This window comes from Dipodomys merriami, unplaced genomic scaffold (assembly GCF_024711535.1).
Source record: "Dipodomys merriami isolate MVZ:Mamm:240054 unplaced genomic scaffold, mDipMer1.0.p SCAF_21, whole genome shotgun sequence".
NCBI lineage: Eukaryota > Metazoa > Chordata > Mammalia > Rodentia > Heteromyidae > Dipodomys > Dipodomys merriami.
The window spans coordinates 2498250-2510454 of NW_027203493.1; the positions used below are offsets into that span (position 1 = coordinate 2498250).

Genomic DNA, 12205 nt, shown 5'->3' on the forward strand with positions numbered 1-12205 from the left:
TGTGTGTGCACGCGAGTGCGTGCGTGCGTGTGTGTGTGTGTGTGTGTGTGTAATTACTATTATGAGGTAAAGAGTGTCTCACACAATCTGTTTCTATATTTTTGCTCCATCTGAAGAAACCTAAGTCAACCTAAGAAGACTGCTTATGTAGAATTTATATAAATAATTAGTAGTTATTGTTTACTACACTCTAAACATATTATAAAGTAGAAATTGTGAACTCTTGGTGATGGAATAGAAAAGAATCATGACGATTTTGTTAACACTCTACCTTTGATCATTGTACACAAACAAAGGGCCTCTGGGCATAGAGCCACATGCCTACAAACTGAGCACTTTGAAGTGTAAGGCAGGCGGATTGTGAGGTGGCAGGTAAGTCCCTGTCTCACAAAAAACACCAGCAAGGGAGTGAGAGAAGGGAGGGATGGAGGGGAGATATGGAGGGAAGGAAAGAAGGAAGGAAGGAAAGGAAAGAAGGTATATCAAAATATCAGTATATCAAAATACCAGTCTCTGTTAGGTTTATGATCTAGTGGATCAATATATTATCAACTAATATATTGATAATAGCCATGCTATTAAGATCATAAATACTATTAAAAAATCAGAGCAGCATGAAAAGGACATAAGTCCAATAGTGGAAAGAAGGTTGAAATTAAACATGAACATGTATGTATGTAGTGGTATAGACTTTATGCAGTTATATGCATGTGTGTGTGTGTGTGTGTGTGTGTGTGTGTGTGTGTGTGTGTGTGTGTGTGTGTAACCAACAATCATCTTTGCCAGTTTGCTTCCAAAGATCTCTCAAATTATCTACCCTTCACTGATTTCCAAACCTCATTTTCTGTATCTTCTAATCCTGGTCTCACCATGTGCTGTGATCAGGCTGGTATTTTTTTTTTTCATATTCCTTCAACACTACTGTGTTTTTTTATTCCCTATTTTCATTGTTTTTATAAGACCCACTGAACTCAGTCTTTGATTGACCCATTATTACTCAAGTTTTTTTTTTAAATATATTTTTTATTGTAAAGATTCTGTACAGAGGGGTTACAGTTACATGAGTAAGGTAATGAATACATTCCCTATGGAGCATTATTACCCCCTCCTTTGTTTTTCCCCAACCATCCCTTCCCTCTCCACCTCCACAACTCCTCTCTCCCCCTCCCCCACCAAAAGTTGTAAAGTTCTTTTTCAACATAGTGTCTTATAAATCTCATTGTTACAATGAGTCATCCTGTATCCTTATTTCAGCATTTTGTTATTTCCCTTTCCCTCCCCAAATTAGAAAAATGTATATACACGATGCAGGACACCAGAACCAAATATAGTGACAACAGGGGTTATACCATGGGGGAAGAACACACAAAAGAAACAAAAAATATTCACATAGTACACTAAAAACAACATATGCTGTGTTTTGCAAGTGCATTATCCCTGGGTTATATCGAGATTTGTTAACTGACTACTTCTCAGGCCTCTCACACAGTGAATTTCCATCCTGATCAATCCTTACTCACCTTTGCAATCCTTCTCAAACCAGCCTTTTTGGAAATACCACTTGCTATGGCCAGGCTCCCAGGCAGTGTGGAATATGTAAGCGTTTCTCTTACAGCATTTTTGTGCAGTGCTAATAGTTAACTCTTTGGGGTACTATAAACTTATGTTGAGTGTTAGAAACTAGATAAGTTATTAATTTTTCATCACTATCCTATTCTATCAAATGCACGGTGCAAGATGTCTAATATTTCTGTAGGAAGATAGCCTACATTTCACACTTGGTGTGAATTCTAGTTTTTCCCAGCATTGTGTGTTTTATTCCATTGCTACAGAGGAAGAGAGGAAGAAAGGAAGGAAGGAGGGAGCGAGAGAAAGAGAGAAGGAAAGAGAGAGAGAAGAGAAAGGAAAAGGGGAAAGAGAGAGAGAGAGAGAATACTTTGACTCATGAAATCTGGTTATAACAAACTATGAGGCAAATAAATGCCAAATTTCCCTTCCAGGCATTTTGAGTTTTGAAATAAACAATAGAATCTAAATATGAATGGCTAACAGTGTAGTTGCCATGTTTGGAATAATTGAAAGAGATATTTAGTCTGAGATGCATTAATAAATTCCTTCTTTACTATAGAGATATTGATAATGAAGGTGATGAAGGTGACAATCTGGATAAGAAATGTACTCATTATCTTGCCCATGTAATAGTAACTCCTCTGTACAGTATTTTCACAATAAAAAAAGGCCAACAGTCTTTTGATTCTGTACTGCTGCACAAACAAATGCATCAGATTAGGGTGACAATGACCACTAGGAAAGACTCATTTCACCCTGGATAGGGGAAATCTTCACCAGAGAGAGGACATTTGTTTCATGTTATGTCTTCTGATTGTGGGGTTTGGCAGGTCCATGGTAAGAGGGGAAAAAATGATTTCTTCTCCTGGATTTTCATTGCTCCAGGAATCTCCATCCTGGGCTCTGAAGACGACAGAGAGTAGACACACAGCCATGGGCATGAACATCAGCATGTTGAGCAATTTCATCCTTTTGGGATTTTCAGCTTACCCACAGCTCCGAGTCGTCCTCTTCCTGTTGTTTCTGGGAATCTACCTGGTGACTCTGGCAGGAAACCTGAGTCTCATGGCCTTCATCAGGATAGACTCGCACCTCCACACCCCCATGTATTTCTTCCTTGGTAACTTGTCCTTGGTAGACATCATTTACACCTCCTCTATAGCCCCGAAGATGCTCTGTGACTTCTTCCGGAAGCAGAAGGCCATCTCCTTCGTGGGCTGTGCTGCTCAGTGCTTCTTCTTCATTGGGATGGGAGGCACCGAGTGCTGTCTCCTGGCAGCCATGGCTTACGACCGCTATGCTGCCATCTCTAACCCATTACTCTACCCAACACTCATGTCTCCCACCATCTGTCTGGAGCTGGCCACAGCGGCCTACGCAGGAGGATTCCTCACCGGCTTGGTCCAAACCACCTCCATATTCCAGCTCCATTTCTGCAGGCCACGAATCCTTCACCACTTTTTCTGTGACCTGCCATCTTTGCTGGACTTGTCTTGTTCCAGTCCCTTCCTCAGCCAGGTGGTAAACTTCCTTGTTGTATGTGCAGTTGGGGGGACGTCAGCTCTTGTGGTCTTGGTTTCCTACGCCTACATCATCATGGCTGTCATGAAGATACATTCCACCCATGGACGGATGAAGGCTTTCAACACGTGTGTCTCTCATCTCAGCACAGTGATTCTCTTCTACGGCTCTGGTCTCTTCTCCTACCTCCATTCAGGTCCTGGCTATTCAAGAGACAAAGATAAGGTCGTGTCCCTGTTCTACGGAGCTGTGATTCCCATGCTGAACCCCATCATCTACAGTCTGAGAAACAAGGATATCCAAGACGCACTGAAAAAACTGAAGGAAAACAAGAAACGGTGTCTTCTCTGTGTCTTATAGTCCCTTAAATTAAAAAGAAAACTCAAAACCTTACCATTTTCTTCAATGTGTACAATAAGGGGCTTGGATAATATGAGTAATAAATTGAAGAAGCTATTTCAAATAGGATTCCCTAGACCACATTTTCATTAGGCTTACTTGGGATTTACTTTCTTCATTTTGCTTTTCTTGGCCTGAACTGATTGTTTTTTGTTTTTGTTTTTGCTTTTGTTGCTGTTTTGCCAGTCCTGGGGCTTGAACTCAGGGGCTGGGCACTGTCCCTGAGCTTCTTTTTGCTCAAGGCTAGCACTCTACCATGTGAGCCACAGCACTACTTCTGGCTTTTTCTGTATACATGGTGCTGATGAATCGAACCCAGGGCTTCATACTTCCTGGGCAAGCACTCTACCATTGAGCCACATTCCCAGCCCCTGCATTGGAAAGTAAATAACGCTTATTCACAGTACTCCTTAGTAGTAGTGCACTGGTGCTGGGTCCAAGTTACCATGTGTTAAGGTCATGTGAAACATGGTCCCGGAATTACCTTACTCATTGAAGAACCCTTTAGGATTCAGCACAGCTCTTTCCAGTCCACTTCCTACCTGGGACACCATTTCTGTGACCATTGCCTTGAATTCCTACATTGCCAAGTGTTGTTAGTGACTAAGAATGCTTGGTCTGGATTAGAGTCCTTATAGTCCCCACTCAGATGAATTCAGCAATGGTTACTCAGAGGCAGAAGCACAACATGGTATCTGTAAACTGTATTGGTAAAGGCTCAAGAGCCACATCTGTGGGATCATCCATTCTACTGGGATCTGACATTAAGAGCTGAACCCAGAGGGGTTCAAAGCGTGTTACAGCTAGCCAAAAGCAGAAATGAGAGCAAGTGAGACCAAGGCTTTTAAGCAATGAAGATAGTTTTCACGAGGAAAATCGCCTAGTGACAAGATGTGACCACTTAGTTTAGGAATGGGGTCAAGGAAGAGAAACTTGCCCCCGGAAGTTCTGATTTCATATTTGCCTCTCTTGGTCAAGTTTCTCGCTCTTGGCCTTGTATGGCTATTTGAGTCATTCTCATCCTAAGTTGACTTGTACTTCATGATTTTAGGGCTTACATCCTATTGTTCCCCTGCATTTTGACCTCAGGTTTTCCTATAATTTTGAGTTCCCTTCTCCGTGTCCATCCATTCTCTCAGAGCGATACAGTTGGAGACAGAATAATGAAGCCATTTAGTTTGCAGTGGAATTGAATGTGGAAGCTAAATTGCCATTGCTTCTATTTTAAAAGATACTTCTTGAGCAAAGGGCCAACATGTCTGAAGTCCTGTGGCTTGAATAAACATGTGCATAAAAGTGTAGAGAATGATGACAGCCGATCATAAATCATCTTGCAATCCATGTTGTTTGAGAGTTTCAGTCACCACAGAGGTTCCTGGCCAGGATGTACAGGGGCAGGTCTGTGTTGCAGACAAGCGATGCTTTTCTGAAGCCTTCTTCTATCCAGGCTAGCTGAAGTGTTGCAGCGATGTGTTCCTGTAGAACCCTTTACTGCATCTAGCAGCATATCCAAGACTTGAGCTTTCTTGTTTACACACTTTCTTCCTGAGTTAACGTCTTTGTCCACTCTCCTCTTTTTTTACCTGAAGCAGAGAACAGAGCTTAATAAGCATTGGTTAATCGGTGAATGAATAAAGCACAAGTTCACCTGATAGGTAATATGGACATTTGGTGTCAGAGGAAGGCAGGGAACACTTGTTGATGCTTATGATATTCCAGGCTTTGTGTAGAGCAGTTTTAACAAGTTGAATTTCAAAGCCAGCTGCTGGCAGCTCATACCTGTAATCCTAGCCACTCAGGAGGCTGAGATCTGAGGATTGTGGTTTGAAGTCAGCCTTAGCAGGAAAGTCAGCACACCCTTATCTCCAATTGACCACCAAAAAGCCAAAAGTGGAGCCGTGGCTCAAGTGGTAGAGCTCTAGTCTTGAGCAAAAAAGCTCAGGAGATAGCACCTAAGCTCTGAGTTCAAGCTCCAGAACTGGTACCATAAAAAAGACTCAAACACCATAGATTAAGAAGTCTCCTTTAACGACATCTGTCAATTTAAGCCTCTTTCTGCACTCTATAAGACATAGTGATTGTTACAGGCTGACATTAAAAGTATAGAGATTACCGAAAATCTAAACATAGATCTATCTTATGATAGAGCAACTTCATTACTGGTCATGCATGCAAAGGAATTGAAACCCGATTGTCAAAGAGACACCACACTCCCATGTATGTTGCGTCCCTGTCTACAATAGCCAAGATACAGAATCGACCAAAGGGTCCATTGGTGGGTGAATGGTTGAAGGTGTACACACATAATAGAATAATAGTCTCCCATGAAATACATATACATATTAGACTATCACACTGTGCTCCATAGATATCTACAATTACTATATGCCAATTAAAAAATGATCGCAACTGAATAGCATGATCTGAATGGACAAACCATCTGCTAATTGTATGAAAAGCTCTAGTAATCATTAAATAATTTTCAAATCACCTAAAATTCAGTGAATTATTCTACAACTTCCTTTACAATGTCATCAATTGAGTTTTGTATTACTTCTTGTCATGTATACCCATGAGCATATTTAACTAATGGCATGTTCATAAAAATACATATTTTTAAATAAACAATTTGCCTGTTGTTTTATATTATCAGTGACCTAAGTACTGACTAAGCATCTATAGTACTGCTTCCCATAGCTCAGCACATAATTTACACCAATGATTTCACAATGCACGCTCCATTTTATACCTTGCTTTGTTTCGATCCATGTGATTTCTTGAAGCCATTTTTGTATTAGCATACCCACGTTCACTGTAGATTTCTTTCTTTTTTCTTTTTTGGTACATATGCACAATGGAATTTTATTCATCCTTTAGAAAAAGAAGATAGCACATCATTTACTAAGAAATGGAAGTTCCTGGGGAAAAAAATTGTTAAGTGAAGTAAGTCCAGCCCAGGTAGACAGAGGTTGTACACTTTTTCTCATGTGTGGAAGCTAGAATTGGTTTATAAATATATAAGTAACTTGGGTAGTATGCAAGTGTACATACATGTATTAGTTGAAATACAGTGGATTTGGGGGAGATCTCAAACTGTAATTCCTTAGAAAGGCAAAGTCATTTCAACTAAATAAATTCCAGAAAATGGGGATTTAAAAGGGGTGAGGTGAGTTGGAGCAGGTAACAAATGAAGAGAAGAGGCGTGATGCAGGGAAAAATTCAGTAAATACCCTACACACTTTTTTTTTTTTACGTGAAGGAAGGGGTGGCTTGGGAAGGTTGGGTGAGAATGTTGAAAAGGGTAACATGGATCAAGACACATTGTATTCATAAATTGCTTTGTGGAATGGCAATGACTTGGCACTTAAAGATAATTTAAAAATATTTTTAAGGACATGATTCTCCCATCACAACTCTGGGAGGCAGGTGGAGAGAGGGCATAGAGCTTTGGTTCATGGGGTATATGTTCACTTCACCCCACCATCATGCCTGGATTCTCTCACTCCAGAGACCATTTTTCCCCCCGACTATCACCAGAGAATAGACCTGCTCATTGCAGATTTCTTAATTGTCTCATAAAATTTTATATAGCGAAACAACATGCCAGATGAGCAATGAGCAATGAGAACCGAGTTGGCAGTTCTTAGAAAGTCCTTTAGAAAACGGCTCACGTTTATTCTCACTGTCAAGTATGGCCACTGCTGCCTGTAAGGAAGGGATCACGAGAAATCCCACCAGCACCCTTCTGAAAGCACTGCAGGACACACGCCTGGAACATTTGAACCTCAGGTTTCAGTGATGATGAGGAAGGCTGAAAGACGTCCATCTCCAGGACCCGACCCTGTGCTCCCCTGTGATGTAAAGAGCTGGCAGCCAGAGATGTGGTGACGGAGCAAGACACTGATTAATGTCCAAAGGGGCCTCAGTAAACTACACTCCTGCTCTCTCAGAGCTAAAAATGGTAAGGGACTAGACTCCCTCAGAAGCCTCCAGAAGGAAGAATGGTCAATACCTACCCACTAGCACCCTAGGAGAGCAAATCTGTGGGCTTTGGGGGGAGGGCACTGAATTTGTGGTGATCTGTTGCTGTAATGAAAAAGAATAAACATACAGAGAGACAAGGCTACCCCAATCCCTCCCAAGGGGCATCATGGAAAAAATCTTTAATTTCATTTCTTTATTATTATTTTTTATTTTTAATTTTATTGTGAAAATACCATACAGAGGGGTTACAATGAGTACATTTCTTACCAAGCATTGCTGCCTCCTTCTTTGTTTCTCCTTCCCATCCCTTCCCATCTGCCCCCACCCCCGAATTTCTTTATTATTTTTTTAAATTTAAATTTTATTGTAAAGGTGGTGTACAAAGGGGTGATAGTTATGTAAGTAAGGTAATGAGTACCTTTATTTTTGAAAAGTGTTACCCCCTCCCTCATTTTCTCCCAATATTTTATTTTATTTTATTCTTTTGGGGGGGTCCGGTCGTGGGGCCTGAACTCTGGGCCTGGGTGCTGTCCCTCAGCTCTTCAGCTCAAGGCTAGCGCTCTACCACTTGAGCCACAGTGCCACTTCCGGCTTTTTTCTTTTTGCTTATGTGGTGCTGAGGAATTGAACCCAGGGCCTCAGGCATGCAAAGCAAGCACTCTACCACTGAGCCAACTTCCCAGCCCCGTCTCCTAATATTTTAAAAAGAGAAATAGTACACGCAGTTTTATTGCCCTGAACTCTGTTCTGTATTCTGGTCCTCAGGAGGAAGTACTCAGTCCTGGCCATAGGTTAGAAATGAGGTCTGATTAATCCCAGACCTCTATCCCTAGCTTCTTTCCAGACCACAGGCACTGTGGTAACATAACAATCTAGAGTCATCCTGCATCTCTTCCCCACCAACTGCTCCATTATCTCCCAGACTCCATTTCTGCCTGTCTCTATCTCTATGTCTCTTTCTTTCTCTCAATTGTGTCTCTGTCTTTCCCATTTCTAGGGCTCTGTTTTTCCTGTCTCTATACTTCTACCTTTGTCTCTCTGTCTCTATCTCCATCTTTGTCTTTCTGTCCACCTCTGCCTTTTCTGTCTTTATTTCTCCCTCTGTCTTAGAGGACCTGGGCTACGTTGAGTTCCCCTTGGGTACTGGGTATGTCCCTTTAACCTACTGACTCTTGTTAATGTCTGTCTTCCTTTAGACTGTAATTGCCGTGGCAATTCCAGAGATGCCTAACAGAATATTTATTCAATAAATTTTGGAGGGAGTAAGCTGTTAATTTGACCATATCTGATAACATTTTCAGAGCTATAAGCAACTTTCTAGTGACTAGCCATCCACTTCCATTTACAAATTAAGAAGCAAAGTTCTAACTAGTAAAGTAATTTGCTGTCTCTCCGCTGATTATTGCAAGAATTCCCCAGCCCAGCAGGCTGTGGCTTGCTGACAATTTGTTTGAAAGGAGGTAAAAGGCTCTGGAAGAAATGCATGTGGTCCAAAAACCAGTTTGACAGCTCTAACTTCCTGTTTTCAGGAAAATCCTGCTTCTTCAGCTCTGACCATGGATAGTACAGCTTAGGGAGAATTTCCTTATCATGAAAATTATAATGGGGAAAAATAAGAGAATATATGAACTGCCAGTTGTTGAACTGTCAGTTGTCAAACTGTGTCCTAGAGATCACACACACACACACACACACACACACACACACACACACACACACACACACACACACACACACACACACACACACAGCATTCTGAGGGGTGAGGAGGAAATTATAGAAGCTGGGCTTGGATTCTGCCTGCTGTTCAGCAAAAGCAACCCCTCTTTTAGGTTTGGGTATGAGTTCTGGGTAAGCTTGAATTTGAAAGCAAAGCTCCCGTCGCTGAAGTAATGTGTGTAGCCCACAAACACAACCCAGTCCTCTAATTTTAGTGTATGAGAAAATTAAAAGCCAGAGAAAGGGAGCAATTTGCAAGGGAGGCAACGCTAGGATTGAAACGGAGTGCTGGCTGTGTTCTCTCCCATGTCCTAACCCAGCATGTTTCTGTCCAGAGATTCCGCTCATATTATCACACCCACCATAAAGGCAAAACGTGTGTGGGACGATCTGGCAGCCTTTTCTCCTCTCTCCTTCTTCCTCTCACTAGCCAGCTGTCTCTATCTGTCTTTCTTTTCTCAGGAAAAGTTCTGTGCTGATCAGATGGTGAGAATAGCAGACCAGCTTATTCCTGGTGGTCATAGCGTATAGAAAAGACAGGTTTCATGTGCTGCTCAGGCTCTCTCTATGAAGGGAAAGTTGTGATTGCTGGAGAAAGACCTTCAGAATTGAGTATACATGTAATTTTATACTCTCTCTCTGTCTCTCTCTCTCTCTCTCTCTTTTAGAGGTATCAGGAAAGTTTATTCCTCAAAGGACTGATACTACAGTACATGTGTATACCCGCCTCTTCTATTTATGAAAATGTTAGCCATAACAAAGTAATTATATTAAAGAGAACTGAGCTAATTGAGTGAACCTGGGAAACTCTAACATGCCCTCAGGAACAGACATATTTGTTCAAACACAATGACTCAAGTTTCAAACAAGAAAGGAAAAGGTTTGAGTGCCATAAAGAGAGAACTCAAAATCAGGGCAGTAAGTAGGGCCTGAGGCTTGTGGCTCAGGGGCTTTCTGAACTAGCTGTAGAGCTAATGGTAGGGTACCTGTGTATTTAGGGATGTGGAAAGGGGTGTAAGCCACTGTCCTATATCCTGTGTTCAAGGAGATTTCGAAAATATCCTGATAAGAAAAAGACTTTTGCCAGGGTGAACAAATGAAGCAATGGTATTCAATAGACACTATGCTGAAAATAAACTTTACAACTTATGGGTGGAATTGGGAGGAACAAAAAAACTGGGAGTGAAGAAATGTACTCTTTACCTGACTTATGAAATGGTAATCCCTTTGTATATCACTTTTATAATAACAAGAAAATATTTAATTAAAAACAGACCTCTGTTTTTTTCTTCTTTTTTGTTTTTGTTTTTGTTTTGGTCGGTTGTGGGGCTTGAACTCTGGTCCTGGGTGCTGCCTCTGAACTCTTCAGCTCAGTTAGTGCTCTACCACTTGACCCACAGCACCACTTCCGGTTGTCTGATGGTTAACTGAAGATAAGAGTCTCACAGACTTTCCTGCTCAGGCTGGCTTTGAACCACAATCCTCAGATCTCAGCCTCCTGAGTAGCTAGGATTACAGGCATGAGCCACCAGTGCCTGGCATTTTTTTTTTTTTTAACAGATCTCTCTACATTGATGGGGACATTGGTGTGGGTCTTTGGACATTGGTGTGGGTCTTTCGTTCAAATTGATTCAAACCAAGAAATTCACTCATAGGCTAGTGAATCTGACCTCAGCAGAAGCAAAGCTAAAACCATTTTGGAGAGACAATGCCACAAGTCAGAACAAAGCAGCCCTACAGCAAATAACCCTGGTGGAAAATGAACTTAAGACTTACCAGTCCAAAACCACACAAGGGAAAAACCCATCACCAGAGAGAAGTATCAGCAGATCCAAGTAACAGGAGATATGCATGCCGTGACCTACAACAGAACATTCCTAAAACTCTTAAAAACAATATCATAGCCATAGCTTTTAGCCAAACCAGATTAGTGTAACTGGATTGCAGAATCATGAATCATGAGGCAGGCAGATGTTAGAAAGGAAACTCAGAGAGGAGGAAGCAATTTACTAAGTTGCCAATAGGTTAGTGGTAACAACTGAGGAATAGAAACTAAATCTCCAGGTTTCTTAACTAGTTCTGTGTTTTTCATGCCCCACAATGCCCTAATTTTTTCAAGGTAGAAACAAAAGCTAGATTCAAGAGACTAGAAGAAATACAAAACAGAAAGTCTTAACCAGGACCAAGAAAAAAAAATTGGGGGCAAGGAACCTGGTTCTGATTTGGCTTTTAAAACAAAATTAAATATGTATTTTGTAAACTACACGTTGAGTCATTATTTTAGAACTGATTCTTATTTGTTAAAAATAGAAGTTTACTGTGGAGCAGGAGGCAATGTTTCACTGGCAACGGTCTCATACAGCCTGTGTTGGCTGGGTCATTTCATTATGTCATCTGTTGCATCCATTTTAATCTCATGTTGTTTTCGTTCATCATACCCATATAATACATAACCTTGCCAATACGAGGTCATGCTGAAGCCAGGCAATGGTGACTCACACCTGTAATCCTAGATACCCAGGAGACTGAGACCTGAGTATGGTAGATTGAAGCCAGTTTGGGCAGGAAAGTCTTTGAGACTCTTATCTCCAATTAATCAAAAGTAACAGCAGCAGCTACAACAACAACAACAACAAAAGCCAGATGTAGAACTGTGGCTCAAGTGGTAGAGCACTAATCTTAAGTAAAACAGCTCAGGGACATTGCCCAGACCCTGAGTTTGAGTCTCAGAACAGCATAGAAAAAAAAGTCATGTTGAATGATTGACCTGGAAACAAAACAAAAATTGATTGAAGTCTCTGTAGGTATATAACGTTATACCATCTAGGTTTGTATAAGTACTTAAATATTTTTATTTGTTATTATGAAGCTGATGTACAGAGTGGTTACCATTTCATAAGTCAGGTAATGAGTACATTTCTTTTTGGGAAAGTGTCACTCCTTCCTTCGCTCTGTCCCAGTTTTTCCCTCCTATCCCTATCCACAAGCTGTATAGCTCATTTTCAACATAGTG

The 12205-nt window shown here is 41.1% G+C and overlaps 1 protein-coding gene across 1 annotated transcript; it reads left to right on the forward strand.

Moving 5' to 3' along the window:
- The first annotated feature begins 2480 nt into the window (after positions 1–2480).
- On the forward strand, positions 2481–3450 carry LOC138834114 (olfactory receptor 5A1-like). The gene has a single exon (XM_070032882.1). It carries the CDS (start codon positions 2503–2505, stop codon positions 3448–3450), a length of 948 nt encoding a protein of 315 aa, XP_069888983.1. The 5' UTR covers positions 2481–2502.
- The last annotated feature ends 8755 nt before the right edge of the window (positions 3451–12205 follow it).